Source organism: Parasteatoda tepidariorum, chromosome 7 (genome assembly GCF_043381705.1).
Source record: "Parasteatoda tepidariorum isolate YZ-2023 chromosome 7, CAS_Ptep_4.0, whole genome shotgun sequence".
Taxonomy (NCBI): Eukaryota; Metazoa; Arthropoda; class Arachnida; order Araneae; family Theridiidae; genus Parasteatoda; species Parasteatoda tepidariorum.
In genome coordinates, this window is record NC_092210.1 from 41407144 (window position 1) to 41432936 (window position 25793).

At 28.3% G+C, this 25793-nt stretch overlaps 1 protein-coding gene across 1 annotated transcript in view; it reads left to right on the forward strand.

Annotated features, from left to right (window-relative positions):
• The window catches only part of LOC107447200 (voltage-gated potassium channel subunit beta-1-like), a 72681-nt gene that overhangs the window by 22533 nt on the left and 24355 nt on the right, over window positions 1-25793 (forward strand). The window contains exons 2-6 of the mRNA XM_043049107.2: window positions 13515-13615; window positions 18409-18534; window positions 20857-20900; window positions 20981-21018; window positions 23573-23652. Coding sequence (XP_042905041.1) covers window positions 13566-13615; window positions 18409-18534; window positions 20857-20900; window positions 20981-21018; window positions 23573-23652 — 338 coding nt within the window. The 5' untranslated portion in view covers window positions 13515-13565. The remainder of the gene's footprint in view (window positions 1-13514; window positions 13616-18408; window positions 18535-20856; window positions 20901-20980; window positions 21019-23572; window positions 23653-25793) is intronic.

A 25793-nucleotide genomic window follows, 5' to 3' on the forward strand; every position in this document is an offset into this window, starting at 1 on the left:
TTCTGTTTTTCAGAAGTAGGGTTCTTATTACCACGAATTCAGTAAAAATACAAATGTGAAAAGTTAATTTAACCGAATAAATGGTTTTTATACCATGCTTTAAATCATGATAAAATTACCAAATTTTACCACGCTTTCTAAATTTCGTCACACATTTAAAAAAACACATATTATTGATAATTTTATCAAAATCCTTACCAAAACGCTTTAGTAAAAATAACCAAGTTTTTTCTTGTCCCCTTAGATCCAGAAACACGATAAATTTTGCTATATTCCGATAGTTCTGACTATATTTTTTTCTCTAATTCTAAGTTCCTACTTTCATAAGACTTAGTCTCCACGTGTCAGTATCACTCAAACACACCCTATCATCACCAGTAAAAAAGGGTTAATTTTTTCCACCACTTTTTTAAACCGATGGATCACTTTTAAAAGCCGAGTACATTTGCTTTCAGCCATTTGACACAATTTATTTAACAAGAAAAGGAGGAAAAAAAAAACATTCTCCTCTTTCACCGTTGGCTATTAGCCATTTTCAACGCACGTGTTTATGTTTTTTCAATATTTTTAAACACAGTTACTAGTGACAGAATAGTAAGCTTTGGTGCAAAAACGAGGTACTGTGGAAAATAAAATAAAATATCATATTTAAAACAAAAAGCTGGATTCTTTATAAACATGTCAGTATGTCAAATGCAACTATTGGAGTAGGTTGCATTTTCGAAACTCGATGTTTATTTGAAGAATATAATCAGAATTACGTAGGTGGTATACGTGGCTGTTTCTTCAGAAGCACTCAAGATTAACCTTGTTCTGTAAACAGTCCGTTTACCTTGAAAATGAATTTAGGTGATCATATTTGGGATATACTTGAAAAATGTTATTTATATTCAAAAATGTTATTTATATTTTTTTTTAAAAATAAAGAAAAATTTTAATTTATATTTAAAATGTATCAATAAATTTCCATTTAACAGTTGGGCACAGTTTTGAAATTAATTCTATACATTTATTAACTTTCTTTAGTACTTAAAGGGGAAAAAATCGTATTATACAGAAATTAATTGTGTTGTTATTTGTAAGTATATCAGCAAACTGTGACAGTACAAACTAGATGGGTAAGTACGATTTTTATCGGTATCAACGACAAACTGATATTGGTACAACTGATATTGATACAACTGATATTGATACAACCAGGTTATAAGAACCTGGGGCTTTTTGTATCACATATATATCAATATATATTCAGACCCTCATTAATTGAGAGAGAATGAAAAATTATTAACAAAAATATTTCATTGTTTTGATTAAATCTAATTTTTTTAAATTTTATTCGCTTAAAATACATAATTAATAAAAAAAAATTTGCCTTAAAATAATATGACAATTGATTTAAATGGAAAAAAGAAACTACAAATATTTGATAATAAAAAACTTTTTTAAAATGTGTATATTATAATTACTTCAACGAATTAATAGATATATAATAAGTTTACGGATTCTAACAGGATATGATTATCAAAAATTCCTTTACTAAGATTAACTGAATAATAAACTAAATGTAACACTAAATAAAACATTTTATTTCCCACTTTTAATCAGCATAACGTGAAAAAATAATGCGACAAACTTAATACGATTATCTTTAATTAGGAGAAAAGATTGATATCGCTTCACATGTGAATGTCTCCAAAACTAAGCCAAAGCGAACTGCTATGAAATTCTACATGAGTGAGAGTCCAAGAAATAAAAAAGACTCCAAAATAGAACTCAAATTGATTCGAAACTAATTAAAGTGAGTTGATATGAAGAGTGAATGCCAGTGAAACTAGTTGCAGAACTTCATCCAGTTAGTGCATACTTATAACCAAACTATTACGGGTAACGGATTCTTTCAATTGATACTGAACTTGGTTATTTACATTAATGCAGAAACTGAATTTTTATGTGGTCGTGCTATCTATAGGCAAATCATATAAAATTAAGTTATACTCTTTTGATTTTTTTTAACAAATTCAAAGTGCTTTGCGATTAAACATAGTATTTTAGTATGTAATTTATACTAATTAAAATCCCTCGCAATTGATTCATTAAATGCGGTCGTATTCTTTTAAGCATTGTGTAAAAAATATCAGATAGACTGATACAAACTCAGTTTTGAAAGAAGGGTACCAGATCAGGCTCTATCCATGTCGTCCGAATGGGGTCAAAAATAAGTGGCATTAAAAGATAGAGCCCTAAAAATAGAGATAGGTGCTTGGCCATGGCTGGGTGATAATTATACAAGTCTATCTCTAATCGGAGACTTTACGCTATCATCTACGAACCTTGGGGATTGCAGTTTGCTTATTTCTGCTAACACGCGAGTAGGCGTGTGTCCTAATTATCAAAATTATACTTACGTAGCATTTAATGCTTTCCTTTACTACTGAATGACAGATGAAAAGAAAAATTATAAAAAATTTAATATCAACCGTAGTGGCTATGGGGTTAGAATACTCTCCTCCAATGAGATGAACCGGGTTCGAATCCAAGCTATGGCTGGTAAATACGATTTCGCACTCTACTCGCAACGGCCACAGTGATGAAGTGAATGGGTTAGAGTTTTTTTGCCGTACGGCTAACCATGTGAGGTTCTCGTGTTTTTACTCTTCATGTAAAGCAAATGCTGGCTAGTTCCATCAAAAAGTCCTCCACGAAGGCAAATTTCTCCCAATACTTGATCCAGGAGTTTCCTTGTCTTCCAAAATTACAAGGCTACGAAGTTGAGCATTGGAAGTCTTAAACTCACCTTTAGGTCGACTGTTCAACGACGATTAATAAAATAAATAAAAAAGATTCAACATAATTGGGTCAACTGTTCAATGACGATTGTAAGAAATTCAGCATGAGGGCCAGAATAGCCTGGTTGGAAGAGCGTTTGACTCTTGTTCGCGAGAATGCGAGTTCGAATCCAGCCGGATGAAAAATCCCCGTGTATTAAAAGATAACTTGTTCACGTTGAATCTGTCGGGGTCACAAACTCCTCCAAGTTCCCATCACAAATCAATACCTCTGGGGGTACTGATCCAGGAGTTCTGGGCCAGGATTCTGGGAGTACTGTCTTCTGGATTATGTTCAAAATTGCAAGGCTATAGAATTGAACATTGGTAGTTGTATAGAGCACTCGCCTCCAAATGGAGTGACCCGGGTTCGAATCCCAGTCATTGCTGGTCAGTACGAATGCACTACCGACTCGCACCGACCACAGTGCGACGTAAAATATTCTCAATGATAGACGGATCATGAGCTAAAGTCCACTTGCCGTCAAACTTACCGCGGAATGTTTTCGTGGTTTTCCTCTCCATGTAACGCAAATACAGCTCAGTTGTCTGAAAATGTCCTTCACGAAGGCAAATTTCTCCCAATACTTCATTCATGAGTTCCCTTGTCTTCCTGAATTGGGTTCAAAATTACAAGGCTACGGAGTTGAACATTGGTAGACGTACACTCAAATTTAGGTCGACTGTTCAACGACGATTAATAAATTTTAAAAAAAGTTCATAGTACTTTTAGCTAGTGTATAAACGTTATTTGCGAGTAAAACGGCACATAATGTTACACCTGAAAACTTTAAACTATCACGTAAGCGCCGACTGGGGAGAAACGAAAGTTTTTCAAATTATTGCCTTTCATCTACTCATTGTTTTCTCTGACAAACAAATAGTTTTCAAAGTTTAAAGTATTTGCTCAGTAGTAATTCGTAAAATTATTATTTCTTTACTTTACTTGCTTTAGTAGTAGTTCGTTATACTTCATCAGAGCCTCTTTCCTCGCCTAAAAAATTATTTGGGACCTCCAATGTGCGTACGTTTTTAAAAGGATTCTAAAAGTTCAAATATTAAAAGTGATTATTTTAGTTCTGTTATTTATACATCCTGTATAGTATAATAAGTATTTTTACATTCATTGACATAGAAAACGACTCGTTGACTATTCATTATGTGTATAACTTCGGTTTTTCTTACTAATATAAATTTCTAACGCTATTAATAACGAAATTTTTTGGTATACTTTGATCTTAATTTTTCTTGCATTTAAATCACTCACATTAAGACTTTAGAAAGCAAATAATTCCTTTAAAAATAATTTATTTCCACAATTCAGGGCGAAAATTATTGCAAGCTATAAAGCTGATTGTAAAAGAAACATCATTCCTAATATAAAATAAATTGCACCAATATTTAAAATAAAATAAATTGCATCATTATTATAATTTGAATGATTTGTTTATAATCACCTAAAATGTACCGAAGTTTAAATTCTTCCAACCTAATCTGCACGCCTTACTTCAAATGCAGTTCTTACTACAAAACTAAATGCTTCACAACGCTTTGGAATGTCATTAACTTCAGCAAAGCTCAAAAGTTTCTAAAGGTGTCATAACAATGGATTAAAACACCAGTAAAGCTCTCTTTCGACATTCCAGGAAACTTTTATTAACACGGTCCTTTTTCGAATTGATTGGAGCCATTTCTTGGATGGAAGCACATTTCTGATCTAAATGCATTAAAGAGAGGCCATCCACCCAATGTTCGGAAATCCAACAAAGACTTTGCTCTCAGCACGAAATAGGATTACGTGATAAGTAGTTTATTCAAATAATCACAGTGGACGGAGAGAACTGTGATTCTCTTCGGCACTGATAATTACAGCTTTGCGGACAACATAGATTACTTAGAAAGGCTGTTAACTATTAAGTGTTAGTAGAGAGGAAGGTAATTTCGTTGAATAATCCTGCGAATATTGTTATTAATTTTTATCCATAGAATCAGATAATTCTTGAAATCATAATTTGTACGATATTTTTACATTTATTTTTTAAATTATCGATTTGAATAAGTATAGCAATGTTAAAAACACGATGGCTCAGAGGTTTAAAGCACGAGGCTGCGATTGTGAAGGACTGGGGTTCGCTATAGATTCTGCTATAGATCGATACAAGCTATAGATAGACATTAGCTATAGATCGATACAAGCCATTCGGCATTCTGCTATAGATCGTCATTCTGATCAGATTGTTGCAATCATGCCGTTCGTCAAAACATTGTGGGGTACTAACTTCCCCTCCTAGACCTTCAATAGGCAGTATACACCGAAGAACTATTACATTATGACCACCCTCCATCTGTAACAATGGACTCGCCCGGGTTTTCATGGTTTCTCGCCCAGGAACAATGTTTTCATGGGGCACATTAGGACCCATAATCCTCATGGAACATTCCCTGACTTCTGTAAGCTACGTGAACATAGTTGCAGACCAGGTTCACCCATTCATGGCAACAGTTTTTCCTGCGGGGGATGGTGTTTACCAACAGGATAATGCACCATGTCATAAGGGTCGAATCGTCATGGATTGGTTCGAGGAACATTCCAGTGACTTTCAAGTCATGTCTTGGCCCCCAAATTCACCTGACCTTAATCCAATAGAGCATTTGTGGTCCTACTTGGAAAACCAAATTCGTGCTGCCACGCTACCCCCTCGCAATGTGAGGGAATTGCAGGACCAGTTGGTGAGCGCTTGGTACCAGATACCTCAGACTACCTATCAGCACCTTGTGGAATCAATGCCACGGCGGGTGCTAGCAGTTTTAAGGGCTAAAGGTGGTCCTATATGCTATTAGCAGGGTAGTCATAATGTAATGACTCTTCGTTGTAGAATAAGTATAACAATGTTAGAAACACGATAGCTCAGAGGTTAAAAGTACAGCTGTAATTGTGAAGGACCAAGGTTCGAGCCTCAATGGCGGCTTGAACCCTATCCTGCTATAGATCGATGGGTTGACGCTTATCTGTATCTCAGAAGTAAAACAGGCATTATGCATGATTCTGATCAGATTGCTACGATCATGCAGTTGGTCAAAAAATTGTGAGGCATTAATTTCACAAACCCCGAGACTTTCAATAAGCTGTAGCTCGAATGTTTTATGCTGCAATCATTTAAATTAATAATAACTTGTAGTAACAAAGGAGAAAAATAATGAAGTAATCCGCCAACTTTAGATTTGAGCATTGTATTTTTCAACTAAATCATGTAGTGAGAAAAAACTGAAAAAAGTAGCATATTTCTTATATGGCTTTAATAAATTTATAAATGTGAATAAGAAGAATCATACAAGTTCATAAGTTTGTAGCAAAAACGAATATAATTTTAATAAAAGAATGCACCACATTTATAGTTGCACACAATCTCATTTTCACAAAGTCACTAAAATTGTAATAAAATGCAAGATATTTCCATAAAGTTTTATCAAATTTGTAAAAATGAATTAACATAATTATATAGATTTACAACAACAACAATAAAATAATATGTCACGTACATTTGCGCATTATATCTTTTTCCCCTAATTCTGAAATTATAAATGTCAATGAACTAAATCCAGATATTGTAATCATCAATAAAATATTTTCATATTTTCTTATTAAGTTTCGAAACATGAACAAATGTAATCATTACAATTTAATAAAATGCAATTATAATAACAATTACGATTTTAGAATAAAATTCACCAAATTTAGAGTGATATGTAGTTCATGTTTCTCTAAATCACTTAATTTCGAAAATTGTCATAAATAGTAAGATATTTCCATAACGTCTTAGCAAACTTACTATACTTACTTAATTCTATAATAAAATGATTACTTATGAAAAATTCCGCCATCTTTAGTCTTATACATTAGTTCTTTTTCAGCGCAGTACGTAGTTCCAAAATTTCTGTTGATGGAAATTTTTGTTTCCAAATTGCTATTTAAATTAATGTGTATAAACAAAATAATCATATTAATTTACCATACTGAAAACAAATATAATTTTAATGAAAATATATGTCAAATTTACAGATCCTCATTATGATAATTTTCTCCAAATCATTTATTTTACTAATCACAAATAAGTTGTGCAATATTTCTATGCAACTTTATAATACTTACTGGTTTGAGCAAATAATATTTTACTCACATTTTACACATTTACCTTTATACAAACAAAACGTTTTAGATAATTAACAGGTCAATAGTGGCATTCATTCATGTCCTTGTGGTAGTAATATTACTAGTTTTAAATTATTTGGTTTCTATTAATTTCTAATTTTTAAAACATTTCTATAAAAGTTTTCCAATTTATTTAACAAAAAATAATCTAGTTACATCTATAATGATGTAAGTTATCTAATACAATGCAATTAATATATTCTTTGGATAAATACAAATAAAATTACTAATAATTCTTGATTAAAAAAATTATCTTGTTGATTTTTCTGATCCTCTTAGTTTCCCTCTATTATTAACAACATAATTAATGGTTAAGAAATATGTCCCAACTAGAGATAAAGTTCTTATCTTTATTAGATTAAAATATTCATGTCGGAACAAGAAAAGAATGCTTCGTTAGTTGAGAGCCCATTATCTCAAAAAATTTTAGTTACTCTATGCATGAAAACATCAGCTTTATAAGCCGCTCCCTTGCTTAAAGTATTAATTAAACAGAGGAGTGATAAAGTATGCAATGATGCATAGGAGATATGTAAATTATCAACGGCATAAGGGATCTTCGCCAAATTACGTCCTGTTTTTATCGTTCAAGTTTTGATAATTCAGTACAAATTATAATAAAGATATTCTATTGTACCGTAAAAGTTATTTAAAATAAAATAAAACGAAATTATAAGTTTAAAAATAATAATAAAAATGAATTAAATAATAAATACNATATATATATATATATATATATATATATATATATATATATATATATATATATATATATATATATATATATATATATATATATATATATATATATATATATATATATATATATATATATATATATATATATATATATATATATATATATATATATATATATATATATATATATATATATATATATATATATATATATATATATATATATATATATATATATATATATATATATATATATATATATATATATATATATATATATATATATATATATATATATATATATATATATATATATATATATATATATATATATATATATATATATATATATATATATATATATATATATATATATATATATATATATATATATATATATATATATATATATATATATATATATATATATATATATATATATATATATATATATATATATATATATATATATATATATATATATATATATATATATATATATATATATATATATATATATATATATATATATATATATATATATATATATATATATATATATATATATATATATATATATATATATATATATATATATATATATATATATATATATATATATATATATATATATATATATATATATATATATATATATATATATATATATATATATATATATATATATATATATATATATATATATATATATATATATATATATATATATATATATATATATATATATATATATATATATATATATATATATATATATATATATATATATATATATATATATATATATATATATATATATATATATATATATATATATATATATATATATATATATATATATATATATATATATATATATATATATATATATATATATATATATATATATATATATATATATATATATATATATATATATATATATATATATATATATATATATATATATATATATATATATATATATATATATATATATATATATATATATATATATATATATATATATATATATATATATATATATATATATATATATATATATATATATATATATATATATATATATATATATATATATATATATATATATATATATATATATATATATATATATATATATATATATATATATATATATATATATATAAACCGAAAAAATATGCAAATGCTTATACCAAGTGTTTTATTACAAAATATGCCGAAATGTACTGAAATATTCTTTGAACGAGCTTTACTTAAAATTCTATGAAATAAAACTAATATGTTTAATCGTATTTAATGTGTTTGAAAAGCAATGTGTTAATTTTAGAAGAAAAATATTTTTTTTATATTTACGGAGGAAATCCTACTTTATAATATTGCTCACTTTTATAACTTTGTGTAAAAAAAGATTCTCTTTGATAAAAAACTAAAGTTAATGTAAGTTTTTAAGAAGTATCCCAGAAATAAACTTTATAAGTTTTTTTTCCCCATTCAATTGAGAAACGAGGTATAAAATATAAAAAAGTGAAAAGAGAAACCTTAAAACATTTTGGAAAGAGGAAATTGCACGCATGTATAGGGAAATGACGTTTTTGACGTATCTGCCAAAACCACTTTTCACTGATGTAAACTACCACTTTTTTCTGTAAAAATTCTCAGGATTTATTTCAAAATTTTTCATGGCAAGTGTCAAATTTATATAAGCAAACCTTTTTCTTTTCCCCTAGAATATATCTTTCCCGCCCTACCTGGATCTCTTGCAACTCATGTTTGAATTTCATCAAAAAGTTTTTCGGGAGAAAAAGGGAGAACGTTGCTACTTTTTAAAAGGAAAATATTTTAGTTTCATATTTCTCATTCAAAACTTTCAGTGTTATCAGGGAAAAAAAGTTAATAAGACATGTTGACAGTTTTAAAACATTTTAATGAAATAAATTTGAGAAAACTGCAACAAAAAACATTTTTAACTTTATTTCCACGTCAAAAAAGTAGCAATTTATTCTACGTACAAGAAGACTGCTAAAATTCTTAATTTTAAAGATTTTTACTTATGGTACATCAGAATAATGAATGTCTAAATCCCTCTGCCATTTACGAAATCTTTTATATTTTTATTAACATTATAAATAAAATTATTTCAATTTGATATTTACTTAAATTTTCAATGCCCCATAATTACTTTTGTTTCAGGGGATAGTGCACTCGCCTTCGAATAAGGTGAACCGGGTTCGAATCCTAGCGATAACTAATCAATGCGAATTCCGCACCCGGCTCTCACTGACCACAGTGCTGACGTAAAATATCCACAGTAGTAGACGTAACATGGGTTAGAGCTCCCTTGCCGTCAGACTAACCGTGGGAGGATTTTCGAGGTTTTCCTCTCCGTATAACTCAAATGCGAGTTAGTTCCATTAAAAAGTCCGCCATGAAAGGAAATTTCTCCCAATACTTGATACAGAAGCTCTTTTGTTTTCTGGATTGAGCTCAAAATTACAAGGCAAAATTAAACAAAGAAAAAGTCATTTTACGTTTTTAAACTTTTAATGAAATTTTTTCTCATAAGATAACGTGAATATTTATCTTCTTCTACGTGCTAGAAAATAGTATAAAGTTTTTCTTCGATATGAGATTTGCAACAATAAACTAAAAGAATATAATAACAATAATCCTTAGTGATCTTAAGGTCTGCGAATCTTAGCGATTCCAGACTTTCCTATAGAGCTGAAGCTATCATATGATCTTTATATAATGTCCATCAAATATTCAATTTCAAAAATATTATCTGTATTTTTTAATACATTTAATGTGGTTCACTAATTCCAAACTTTAGTACAGACCTGAAGCTATCTTATAATCTTTACATAATGTCCATCAAATATTCAATTTCAAAAATATTATTAGTATTTTTTAATGCATTTAATGTTGTACGTCCACTCTGAACGTTCCTGCAGACCTGAAGCTATCGTGTTTTCTTTATATAATGCCCATCAAATATTAAATTTCAGAAATATGATTAGTATTTTTTAATGCATTTAATGTGATTCACCCATTCCAAACTTTAGTACAGACCTGAAGCTATCGTGTTTTCTTTATATAATGTCCATCAAATATTAAATTTCAAAAATATGATTAGTATTTTTAATGCATTTAATGTGATTCACCCATTCCAAACTTTATTACAGACCTGAAGCTATCGTGTTTTCTTTATATAATGTCCTTCAAATATTATATTTCAAAAATATTATCTGTATTTTTCAATGCATTTAATGCTGTATACTCATTCCAAACTTTCCTACAGGCCTGAAGCTATCTTATAATCTTTACATAATGTCCATCAGATATTAAATTTCAAAAATATTATTAGAATTTTTTGATGCATTTAATGTGGCATTGCATTATTGTATAGTATAATTTGGTATAGAATAAGTTTTTTCTTAACAGAAATTCATACTATACCAAATCAGTTTCATGTCATGATAGTTTAAAACTATCATGACATAAAAGTATTTCAATTTGAAAGTATTTGAAAAGTATAGTGATAGTATTTGTATTCTCTTTTCAAAATAAACAAAAATATTTATTTCACGCCATGCCTTGTAACAAATAATATTTTCCCCTCGATAAAAACAGCTAGAATTTTGCGACCGTAAACTTCAGAAAAAGTATTTCTTACCCTCTCTAAAACTTTTCTAAGGCACAGAAAAGAAGCATCGGAAGTGTTGTGGAAGATATTTTTATTGTGCTCTCCGATTAGACATGGAAAGAAAAGCAGCTTATCGAACGTTGTAGAGCCTCAAAAGCCCATCTTGATCAAAACACTATTGTTACAGATAACACAAAAGAAAAAGAAGAAAAGTGACTTGGCCATAGCAATGCAGAGACAAAGGTTTCCCTGCAAAGTATTTTTACATTTATTTTCTAGTGCCAAAGAGAGCTTTCGATTTCAATGCCCGTTGTTAGATATCTTATTGGATCAACCAAGAATTCTTAATGCGTAAAACTGAACAAATGAATTTTTTTTTCCCAATTTTACTAGCTAATAAATTATATTTTATTTGACAGAGCATAATGCCCTTTATTTATTTATTATTGTTACTTTATGTATGTAATTATTTCGGATCAGAATTATTTGAATTAAGAAACTCAAACATCAGCAATTTAGAGTTTTTTGTGAATATTCAAATTCAAACATTCAAATTTATACATATCAGATTTACATTTAAGTTATTCTATTAAAATGTTTCCGAAATTTTAAGTCTAAGTCTTGCGTTTTAGATTAAATTGATTTTCCTTATGATTATACTTCCAAAATTTACATTTTTGAACCAAAAATGGACACTTTAGACATTTTCCAGGGGGCTTAAGAATTTTTTAAATTGTCTAAAGAGATTTTCAGACGATTCAGTGACAACTTTTTATCGACTTCATACTGAAGGTTTCGAAAATATTTTTATAGAATAAGTTATGAAAACCCCTAAAAATTATGTGAAGGAACAATATTTTTAGAGTTAACATCAAATCGGGCATTAATATACAATTTAAATGGTGTATGAAAGCTCTAGAACACCTAAAATACAAACATTTTAAACCAAGATCACGCGCCTTCATACCACACTTTGAATATTTTCGCTTCCGAAAATTCCAATGCTGATCGTTTTAGGCATAGTCTGTAATAGTTGGCAAGTGTTTGTGGTTGACTTTAATTCTACTTGTGTTCTACAGAAACTAAAGCTTGTCGTTAAAACGATGTGTAGTTGTTTTAGTTACGTAGCAATGATATTTTATTAATTTTTAAGTCCTTTTCAACAGTATTAAATAATTTTATGATGTGTAATTTCTATCAGCTTAATTTCTATCTGTTAAGCCTACTTCGAATTCTTCTAAATATTTTCTTTGTGCTACGCCCATTTTAGATTTGCAAACCAATTTCATTTTAAGAATTAGTGTTTGTATACAACCTAAATTATTGATTCTTACTTTATAATGTCTCATAAAAATGACTTCATTGATTCGTATGTGTATCACATATTACTGTGAGTATAAATTTTAGTGTTAATAAATAAAAACCATGGCGGCGACTACTTTGCATCAAGTAGTGCAGTGTTTCCCAAACTTGTGACTTTTGTGTACCCTTTCTAAATTTTTCGCAACGCTGTGTACCACTTATAATAAAATCAATATATTTTTTACTCTAAAAAAATTGCACATAAGTTAAAAATCACCACTGGCTGTTGACACCACTAATTATTAACTGTTAACTCTGCAAGAAATAGCCAATCGAAAAATACGCAATCGTAAATTTTTATGGCTATCTTTGTTTTTAAATAAAAAAATTTTGAAATTTTCGTTTGTTGCAAGATATTTCCCATAAGAACGCATACCCAAAGCTAAACTGTTCCCGTACCCCTGGGGGTACGCGTACCACACTTTGGGAAACACTGAAGTAGTGTAAAGGAACATTCTAGGTATTTCACTGCACCAGGAACTATCCTCGGTTTCGGTGTAGTGGAAATTCTTGTTAGTTACTCTTTGGTGTAAAGTAGTTGCCGCCATTTTTGATACATGAAAATTTTTACATAGTATAAATTATTTTGTATAATATTACTTTAACATATTCAACAAAAATACAGCAATAATTTATACAATTTATCAACTTCTGTTTATCACCTATGAAACCTTAAGTTATACAATACAAAAATTATAGAAAATTTTAATATCAGCAAAAATCTACATCATGTAATAATGTTTTTTTTTAAATTTGTTTTCTTTGATAGGTGAGTGGAGGCATTTTGGTCCGGTGAAGGTTTATCTTCGAAACATTCTACATGAGTGTGAAGAGTGAACACAACAAAACCAATACCCTTATTAAAAATAGGTAAATATCTCAGCATAGAAATTAGTTGGAATTTTAAATTCCCAGAAGCGCCTTAAAGTTGGGGTGCTCAATTGTCACGTATCCTAATCATGAGTACTTTTATCACAATCAGACTCTAGTATGTATTGAATGTTTCAAAACCCTATTTTCTGCTTTTTAAAGGAGTTGTAGACATTATCTATTGTTAGGTTTGTGAATAAGACAGTGGTTAATTACACCACCAGTGTGGTTAGCTTCTTCAAATACCGTTTTAACATTAATAAAAAAATACTTCGATTTGAGATTAAATGACCGCATAAATAATAATAAAATAAAATAAAGTTCAAAAGTATAAATGAGAAGAAATTTTTTTTTTTTTATTTAAAAACAGAATTGAAATTTCGTCAATCATGCAATCAAAAGTTCATATCATACTTCTCAATATTTTCCTGGTATTCCCTACTCAGATGTTTTTCTAAGGTTAAGTGTCGCTGCTTGGTAAAAATTTGCTCAGTATACTCGTCTACAAAAACATTTCTACCTGGCCTGGTATACCGTATGAAAAAAGTCATAATTTTAAGTATAGATGGCAGCAGGATCTACAATCTCTTAAGTTCTCCTTAATCTTTAATCTGTAATTATGCGACATGTAAAAGATCCCTGGAGTGCCTTATTGGCTTTTGGCATTTCCGGCAAAATTAAATTCCTAGTGCACTTTAGCATCCAAATAGAGTCTCTGTGCTGCCATCTAGTGTGGCAGAAACTAGACGTCCAAATTAACATGAGCAACTGTATCTCACCCATTGTGGTGGTCCTGAAAGAGTGGATACCACCTCTGGAGAACGCACTAGATCTGCTCATCTGCAAGTTCGATTGTGCAGCTCATTGGAAATAAAAAAAATCTTTAATCTGTAAGCTCTTAAGCGAGTGCACGACCACAGATGGTGAGAAAAGCAATTGCGAGGCGCGACTGGTGGAAAAAATAGTTTAAATAAAGAAACTAATAAATGCAACAGTTGGATCACTATGATGAAGGTATTATGCCGATAGGCATTGAAAGATTGAAGAAGATGAAAAAAGAAATTGAAATAAGAAAAAAGTAACATAGAAATCTTCCATCTAATTTTTTAATGTATGTATACTAGAAAAAGGTTAAAAGAGTGAATTTTTAAACACATTTTAGAAAATAACAGTATAGATAATAGTTTTTAAATACTTATATATTTCTTTTCCTTTTATATTAAAAAAGGGTATAGCGATACCACCTCTATTTTTTGGGTGCTCAACTTAACGTTACATTTTGCTTTGCTGAGCAAAAACTTTAAGTCTCAAGAACGTGAAATTCCATAGGTATGAAAAGAATGTGCAGGGAGTACGATGGAATGAAAAAAATTAGCAATCAATAATTAGTTAGAGAATTTTTAACTGTGATACTTATTGTAAAAAACTGCATGAAGATCACACTATAGGCGTTGAAATGCAACAAAGAAATTCGGCGCGTTAAAGAGCCAATTTTTATGAACCTCAAGAAGCTTTCTTGTTTTTTAAATTTAAATTTCTCCGAAAGTTATTGCAATTTTTAATGTTTTTTTGTCACCTTTTTTGTTCTACGTTCCATTTTGTTTTGATGCTCACAAAAATATAATTCATAGAAACTTGAAATTATAAAGCTATGTAGAAAGATGTACAAGAAGTACGATGATATAAAAAAAATGATATAAATATTATTATTCGATTATTAGTTTCAAACTTAACCTTACTTCTGAATGACTGAATAAATCTTTAGTGTATACTGCACAAATTAAATTTAATATCCATGTTTAGTTGGAGTGTGTAGTTATTTAATTATTACAGAATAGTTTCATGCATATTTAGTAATACTCATTTATTTATACTAACAAAAAAATAACAGTAATAATCATATTTCTTACTTTAATATATTATGTGAGTAAGATAAATAATTCAATTATTGAATAAAATATTGAATTAATTTCATCATGTTTAATTTACTTTTAATGACAAACATTGTAAAACCTTTCTCTGAAATGCTTTTTATTTGTAAAATTGATATAATTATTCGAGTTTTGAAGCCATATGAAAATTTAAAACATAGTTTAATTAATGAATAAATAAGAGTTTAGTATGTTGACGAGTTTCTGTAATTATTATTGATATCATCACTAGTGCATCATCAGGGATATTGATCTTGACTGATCACGTGATACTATCTGAATCTTCTAATTGGTTGTCCAACGAACAATATTGAATTGACCTATATTGATCTCATATCGTTAAACAGATTACTGAGATACAATTCCCGAATAAAGCTATTGCATATTAAATAGTTTACATTTTATCTATTTGACTAAACATTTAATCAACCGTATATTACCCGTTTTAAACATTAAATTTTTAATTCAGCTATATATTGATAAAGCAAACATGAAAATTCGGTAAATCTCAACACAATGTGTGTGACTATACATCTGCACTTGTTATAATGTCACATTTATTTTACTTCGTTTTAATTATCAAGTTTTGATTCCTTCAGCATAAAAACTTGTAATCAAAATTTTGACCACTTTGCGACTAGCTATACTCAAATTTGAATTGAAATTCCGATTACTTTTAGAATGGCTAAAGTGTCTAAAACTTATCTGGGGTTGTGCTGAATTATGAAATAAGTTCAAATTATTTTATGAATGACACAAGCATGCCATAAACGATTCTATTATTGCGATACCATTATCAGCAAAATTTATCGTCAATCAAATTTCCGACCTTCTTAAGATTAGCTATAGAACTCTAAAACTTTAACTAAAGTTTCGTCCTGAAAGAATTTAGAAGTTTATATAGTTTTCTGACTGCTTAAAAAATCAGATTTTATCTTAATATTATCGCCATTTAGAATTAATCGTCAGTCAAAATCCCGACCACTTTCTGAATAGCTTCTACCTCTGTTCTTGTCAATAATGCAAGATTCAACAGATTACTAACAGCTGCAAGCAGCATTTAGAATCATGTTACCGCCAAACATAAATTATTGTCGATTGAAACGTCGACTAGCTAAATCGATCAGTTTTCAACTAAAGTTCAATGTTTAATTGCAATACAAGTTTGATGATTCTCTTATATCTATCATATCTTATATTCTTATATTTTATATCTATGATCATTGCCATGCACATCTTCAAATGAAATTAGTAAAAAATATGATCAATTAAGAAGTTTGAATTATAATTGCATATACATAGTTAATTGCATATCTGCTCTTATTTATCTCGACAGACTCTTCGTGTAAGATTCTATCAGGAAACGTGTCGTATCCACTCCAATTTTTGTCTCCCTTTGTACCTGATTTTGTCTTCAGACATTTTGTTTGATGATTCTCTTATATCTATCATATCTTATATTCTTATATCTTATATCTATGATCATTGCCATACACATCTTCAAATGAAATTAGTAAAAAATCTGATCTCTTTCTGATCAATTAAAAAGTTCGAATTTTAATTGCATATCCATAGTTAATTGGATATCTGCTCTTATTTATCTCGACAGACTCTTCGTGTAAGATTCTATCAGGANAAGACTGATTGTGTAGCTCATTGGAAATAAAAAAATATCTATGACCATTGCCATACAAATCTTCATATGAAATTAGTAAGAAATCTGATCTTTTTCTGATCAATTAAAAAGTTTGAATTATAATTGCACATCCATAGTTAATTGCATATATGTTCTTATTTATCTCGACAGACTCTTCGTGTAAGACTCTATCAGGGAGCGTGTTGTATCCACTCCGATTTTTGTCTACCTTTGTACCTGATTTTGTCTTCAGACATTTTGTAGAACGTAATTCAACAGAATACACTTCTTTTCTCCTTTTATTATGTTCGAATTTGTTCGTCAGTAAATTTTGTTTGTTATGTAGAATACTATGAAAAAAATATATGCCATGCGCGTAATCAAACCATGCGAGTTTCTCCAGGTTTGGCCTGGACGTATTAGCTCTTGAGGTTGGAAACATGAACTCTGAGTTCTATGGGGCATTCTGGACAATGTTGCTCTCTCATCTCGATGGAATATTTTTCATTTCTCTTCGAACAGGATAAATACTCCATTCACACATCGAGAGTTTCGCAGCCATAGTTTGACAAAATGATGTTTAGAAACTAGATTAGTCTTCTAAAGAGCCTAAATTTAAACTTCATAGAATATCATTGCAGGACAAAGTAGGATGCAGATTATGCAACGAGTCAAATCGGTCATACTTACAACCAACACTCACTTTAACCGTGATGGATGCCTAGAAGCCAATTGCTATGGCCTCTTATTGAACACTGATGGAAAATCTTCCCAGACGTGTGCAGACTGTCATAAATGCAAATGAGGAGGGTAGCATCATATTAATATGTGCCAGCGTGCATACAACTAGGTGTTCGGATACTTTTGGCCAGATATTGTATTCCTTAAGAAATTCAAGCAGTTATTTGGTTAATCTATTAAATAATTGCTTACTACTTTTGGTTTGAAAATATTACTTTTGTAAGATATGAAAAACAGAACGAAGTGGTAATCAGCAAGAGTCTTAATGATCAACTTTATCAATTTTTTTGGTCAACAAAATAGACATTACAATAATTTGGAAAATCATAAATCACATTAGAAACATAAGATTAAATTTTGTATTACTGCCTAAAACTGTTTTGCCCCTAAAAAATGTGCAAAAAAATTGTGTGGGAAATGTAAAAAGCAATTTATTAATGGAATAGTTTATTTCGTTTTTATAGTTGTGGGTTAATATTTTTCAGTAACCGTGCACCAATTGCAATCCTGGAATGCTTAGAGGAGGGGCTTCTTTCGACTGAAAGCTCAATGGCAACCAATCCGATGAGCCGGCAAGTTTCCCTATCCTACCCTGCCAACATGAGATATAGGTAAGTTCTTCTCATATTTTTTTTTAAATATTAATGGAAATTTAAAATTTCTTTGTATTAAAACTTGGTTATTTTTTTAACTATGCAAAGTGAAATTACATATAAATGCTAATGTAAAAGTCGTAGAAAAATCTAAAATAATGATTAAATTTCTCATATGAAGTCAAACAATCCTGAATAACGAATTATCATACAAAAAAAAAGTGAAGGAGAACCTGAAGTGTTACTTTGAAACAGCGAAGATCTTTATGTAAATACTACTTTCTAGCATAGTATAATTCTGTGTGAAAAATATCTGCCAACTTTATCGCGATTATAGATGGAGCTCTTATATTTAACAGGATGTTTTTTGATGGCTCTGTCCTCATATGAAATATTTTTTTTTGCTATAATATGCTACTTTCATAACTTCTGTGTGAGTTTGTAACAGTTAATCATAACTTTTAGGAAAAATTTAGCTTACCTTTAAGTAACACCCTCTATGCTTTTTCTGAAAATGGTGCAACAAATCAATATCGAAAAAATCCACAATTTTTAGAAAATGAAAAAAGTTTGTGGTCCAATTTTTAATGTTTAAAAACTTATTTTAATACTGTATTATAAAATAAATAAAAAATTCATAAAAATTTGCAAAAACTGAGAATAAGACATTGATTTTGATAGTTTTCATCTAGTTGGAAAAATGTTGTCAAATTAGCGATTTTTAAAAAATTTTAATAACTCTTAAAATATTTAAGTTATGTGTTCATTCTAAACCTAGATAATTCTTCATGGCAAGATGGTATGAATAGTTTAAAATTATATCTTTGCTTCAAGTGTAAAGTATTAAACTGATGTTTCTTTTCTATTATTATTATTATTGTTTTCCTTGATGAAAGAACTTCGGAAAACCATGTTAAACAGTTTACATGAGCAGCTTCAAAATCTAGATTAGAGTTACGAAAACAATATAATCGAACCAATTATCACACTTGGCGAAGTTTTCCTCAAATATATCTTTCTTAGAGAGCTTAGCACTTAACATTGTTTTTTGAAGATCTGTCGCCAAGGAAAATTAAAACCCACAGTTTAAATGCTTTACACTTGAAGCAATGCAATGATTTTAAATTATGTATATAATCTTGCCATGAAGAGTTATCCGGTCTTCAGAGCAAACAAATAACTTAAATATTGTAAAAGTTATTATACTTTTTTAAAAACCGCCAATTTGGCGAAATTTTTTCGCCTAGATGAAAATTATCAAAATCACTGTCCGATTTTTAGTTTTTGCAAACTTTTCTGAGGCTAGGTAATGCTGCATTGGCGGAAGTTTTCAAATATTGAAAAACGAGATCAAAGAAATATAGATCAAATAATTATAGTCACGGGTCTTATAAATTTACACTAGTGGTGTTAAAGTGACGTTGTACGAATTTAAATTTTTTAGGACCACTTTATAACATCATGCTCTAAATATGTAGAGATGCCTTAAAAGTTATCTCTGTTGTGTACCCTGCCACCCGAACTCTGGAAAAAAAAAGAATAAGTGCGAAATTCCTAGCATAGTTGTTTTATTCGGGTTGAATACTGAAAAAGCACATTTTCTTAAACGCGTATTTTGAGCTGTATCCCCTTTCTTAAACATGCCTTTTGAGCTGTATTCCTTATCTTACCTACGCATTTAGAGCAATATCCGTTTTCTTAAGCATTCATTTCGAGCTGTGTCCATTTCTTAACCATGCATAACTGTATACCTTTTCGTAAACAGCCATTTCGAGCTGTATCTCTTACCTTAAATACGCATTTAGAGCTGTATCCTTTTTCTTTAAACATGCATTTCTAGCTATGTTTGGAATTAAAAGGCTCGCCGACGAATTATTAAAAATTCATTCGCTATTATATTATTCTCATTATCTACCATAAAAGGGTCAAAACCTATTCTTTAGCATTTTCTATTCCGAAAATTTCTTTTACTATAAATGTCAGGAAGACACTCTTTATTTAAAAAAGGTAGACTGGAAAAAGAAATATAAACTAATTTAGGAGAGATAATTAACTCTCCGATGTTCACTGAAACATTCTTAATCAATTTTAATTTAAAATGCTTATCTATCAATTTTAAATCATTCCTGGATTTTTTGTACAATTCATTATTTTATTTTGTTCACAATACTTTTTTTATTTTGTTACTTTGTCAATTCACACTTTCTTTTTTCTCATCAAAATACTTAATAAACATTACTTTTATAAATATATTCATGCATATGCAGTTTTTAACAGTATGTATTTTAGAAATAAGTATACCATTTTCATTTTTTGCTAATTTTTTCCTGTTATTAACAGGAATTTGGGAAAATCAGGATTAAGAATATCAGCCATCGGATTAGGTAAATATAAAAATATTGAAAAAACTACATTATTTCTCTAAATTCATGTTATATATCTGCTAAAATGTAATAATTTCCAGGAACTTGGGTGACTTTCGGCTCACACATATCGGAGCAAGTAAGTTTTGCAATTCTTCATAATTTCTTGCTTTCATGCAAACCTTATCAAATATTTATTGCTCTAGTACTGCAATGATTTTTTTGCAGTGATGCACTACTGATAAAATTATTATTATTTTTATATTGCCTTAATGAACTAGTTATAAAATTATTATTTTTATTATAGTGCATTAATGAACTAGTGATAAAATAATATTTTGCATTGATGATTTAGTAATAAAAGGATTTTTTACATTATTGCATTAGAACACTGGAAAAAAAAAGTTTTATCAAAACTACCAGAATATGGTTTAAAAAAAATTAACATAAAAAAAAAAGCATTTCTGACTATANATATTTTGTATTGATGAATTAGTAATAAAAGGATTTTTTACATTATTGCACTAGAACACTGGAAAAAAAGTATTATCAAAACTACCAGAATATGGTTAAAAAAATTTAACTTAAAAAAAACGCATTTCTGACTATATGGGTACTAACTATATATATATATATACATATTTCAAGAACATTTTTATGAACTACAGAAACTACACCTAAAATATATGCTAAGAACGTCTGAAAAGTTTAGTGCAGCAAAGCATAATATGTTTAAAGTGAAAACATTTACCCAATATATATTTTCAACATTATCGATAAATCTGCTTGAATGATGATCATACGAAGGGCTGTGCTAAAATCAATTCAATTCTAAGCGTCATACGTCTTCAATGAATGAGGAATTACACGTTACAATATTGGACATCAATATTACATTTTGTTCACTGGCATACTAATTAAACACAATTTTTCAAAGAACCCTCAACGCCAATTTTTGTTTTTCAGCTTGACATGTATTTCTGTGAACAAATTATAAACCATTTACATTTCTAACAACTACTGATCCCTCTAAGAANCAGAAACTACACCTAAAATATATGCTAAGAACATCTGAAAAGTTTAGTGCAGCAAAGCATAATATGTTTAAAGTGAAAACATTTACCCAATATATATTTTCAACATTATCGATTAATCTGCTTGAATGATGATCATACGAAGGGCTGTGTTAAAATCAATTGAATTCTAAGCGTCATACGTCTTCAATGAATGAGGAATTACACGTTACAATTTTGGACATCAATATTACATTTTGTTCACTGGCATACTAATTAAACACAATTTCTCAACGCCAATTTTTGTTTTTCAGCTTGACATGTATTTCTGTGAACAAATTATAAACCATTTACATTTCTAACAACTACTGATCCCTCTAAGAATTTAAAAGCAAAATCTGTAATTTAAATTTGGAAACTTTTTCTGGAGAATCCAAATCTGAAACGAAAATTGCAGGATTCTATTTAAATTCATTTTATCCATTGATTAATCTTTTGAAAATATTTGACGAGTTCGGTTACAGGTTTTTAACTTTATTTCTTGAGATATTAAACCAGTTACGTACTTTTCAAATTCCCCTCATGACAGTGACAGTTCGAATATTACGTAAGAAGTAAACAGGGAGAGTTTTAGAGCAAGAGTGATAGGAGAAAATAAAGTAGCCTGTCAATAATTCGGGATTAAATTACGGTAAGAAATGTCGGCACTCAGGGTACCGGTGCTTTTTACCGTAAAATTTATTTTTACAGAAACATGTTAAGGAGCTAAGAATCTGATATACCCTAATTTTTTCAGTAATAATTACCGTAAAATAACTGAATCACTCTGATTAAATAAATATTACTGTAAAATTTACGATATAACATTTTACGGCAAAATGGATTTTACGGATGATGCTCCCGAAGTGCTAGTACTTTATATCGTAATTTGATCAGGAATTTTCTACAGCATATACATGGGTAAAGCAATTGTTAAACTACATCGAAAAGAAATCCTTTTTAAATTGAAAAAATAATTTTGAAAAAATTAAAATAGAAAAAAAATCTAGTGTAAGTGATTTTGCGGTCTGTATATTTTGTTGACAAGGATAATTATGTGCGATCGGGGAAAAAAAATCCAGGTAAAATTAACATACTGTATGGTAATGACATTTTTGGTTTAAAAAAATTAAAAAAAAAAACATTATTCTGATTAATTGAACTAAAGTATACAGTAACTAAACCATTTATTTAGTAATTAATACGTTTATATGATAACCGTTTACCAGAAATTCTGATTTTTAAAATCACATTTCTTATTCCTACACATTTAAAAAAGAATGCAAAACTGGAAAGTAAATTTAACCAAATCAATGGTTTTTTTATGCCATGCTCTAAATTATTATGATAAATAACCAAATTTTGACACATTTACCAAGTTTTATCACATGATATAAAGCTATATTTTATTGTTAATTTTACCAAAACCTTAACCAAAGCGATTCGCTGAAAATTATTGAGATCACAGTAAAGTTTACTAATTTCTGGTAGTTTCGACCCTATTTTTTACAGTGTATACCTATGAATATATACTTGAAGTGAATTGGCAGTTTTCAAATATCTGAACTAAATTTTTCTATTAAAAAATATATTTCTTCTTCTCGTAATTGTTAGAATAACTCTTACTTTTTTATATTTCAGATGGCTGAAGACATAGTTTCTGTAGCATATGAGAATGGTATTAACTTATTTGACACCGCAGATGTTTATGCCGGAGGAAAGTTAGTTCATATAAACTTTCTGCTTAAATCATTTTTAACGTTTTCCAATTTAAAATCAACACAATTTTTTTACTGGGTCACATTTTAAAGTTTAAATAAAAATGAGATTATTTCTAATTAATCAATTTAGTAAGAAGAATAATTCACCAGAAGAAAATAATACTTTAGGGAATCAATCAAAAGTCCTTAATGTACTCGTTCTTTTTTATAGTAGATATACTGTACATGCTGTATTCCCTTAATGCTAAAGATTCTTGTTAAAATAAATTATTAAGGTACCCTACAGGTTTTGATGCAATTATTTTTTAAAAAAAGTTTAATTAAAATTTAATTTTATATTTAACAAGTTATTTAAAGTTAAAAGTTTAAAAAATTATAAAATATTTTTTACAAAATAAGAGCTGATTTAGATTTAAGAACAACAAATTTCTTATGTCAGGCTACAGTTTTACAACAAACTGCAATGCAAAAATATTGAAATGAATTCTTTAAATCAATATTATGATTGCCTGTGTTTTGCATTAAAACTTTAAAAAAATTTCAAAAGGACAATGAAATAGAACTACATATATTGTTTAATATTGAAGTTTTAAAGAGAAATTCTAAATATTCTTACTTAAAGCTTCATAAAAACAACAAATTGACATTTAGTCCTTAGCTTTTAGGTCAAAGCAACGCTAACATTATACAAAATTCACTTACAAAATTTAAAAGAATTCTATGATGAACTTTTCTTTTGCAATGTGTGTTAGCGTAAGGAAATTTTCTCCAAATCAACGTTCTTCAAAAAATGCAAGAAAATTCTGAATTTGTAAGGAAATTCTGACAACTAGAAAATTAATTATTTAAAAATTAATTTCTGTAAAGGATTTTTATTTCTTTTAAATACATAATTTATTCAAATAAAAAACTGTAAAAATACACGAAGTATAACAAAAATAATTTTAGATTTTTTTTTTTTTTTTTTTTTTTTTTTTTTTTTTTTTTTNTTTTTTTTTTTGATAGAGAGAGACAGTTTACTCAGCATACGAAAAACACATATAATATCATTTCTTAAAATCGGAGTTCGAAAATTTAAATGGCTTTGGAAATTTAATGAACTAAAGTTCAAATATGGATAATTTAAAAAAAATTAGCCTAGTCATATATCTTAAAGTGCATTACTATAAACGTTGCTAATAATGTATATTGTTTACTCATGCTAATCACTTCTAATATTCAAACTTTTTGCTAAATGCTTACTGTATTTATAAAATTGAATATTATATTTATTCAAATCTTCCAGTTTTGAAATATTTTATTATTTTTTAGCTTAACCGCTGTCCCAAATTTGTTTACGAGAAATAATATTAATTTTCAGACCAGAAATGTTTATAATTATACAAATTGTACCTAAAAAATGTTATAGTTTCGTGATATTAGCTCTCAATGAATAGTTCAAAAAATATTACTTTTAATAAAGACTTTCGAGAATTATAATTAAGATTGAGTTAAAGACAACTATTACAAATTATTGTAAAATTAAAAATGCTTAAAAGCTATGCGCTGACTACTAATTCAACCAGGTAGTTTAGAAAAAATGCCTAGTATTGCTATAATTGTTCACCAAAATGATTATGAATGAATAGTTCACCATTATGATAGTGTCAAACCTTGTTTCTCGTAGGTTAGTATTGTGAAATTAATAAAAATATTAATAAAACTATATGCTTAATGCTAATGCAGCGAATTAACTTGTACACTGCCAATCCCGAAAAATACTCCGGAAAATTCTGGATCAAATTACGATGAAAAGTCCCGAGACTTAGGATACCGATATTTTTAACGAAAAATTCATTTTTACAAGAACATATTACAGAACAAAATATCTAATATACCGTAATTTATACAGTAATAATTACCGTAAAATCCCTAAATCACTCTTATTCATTAAATACTTCTATAAAAATTACGATATAATATTTTACGGTAAAAATGGATTGTATTGAATAATATATTTTATAGTGTAGTGCAACCAAAAGTCCGGTACTTTTAACCGGAATTTTATCCGAAATTGTTTACATCGAAGGCTAAAAAAAGACTAAAAAATTAGTGAAAATTCATACCATATATAAAAATCACTTAAAAAAGTATTTCTTTTA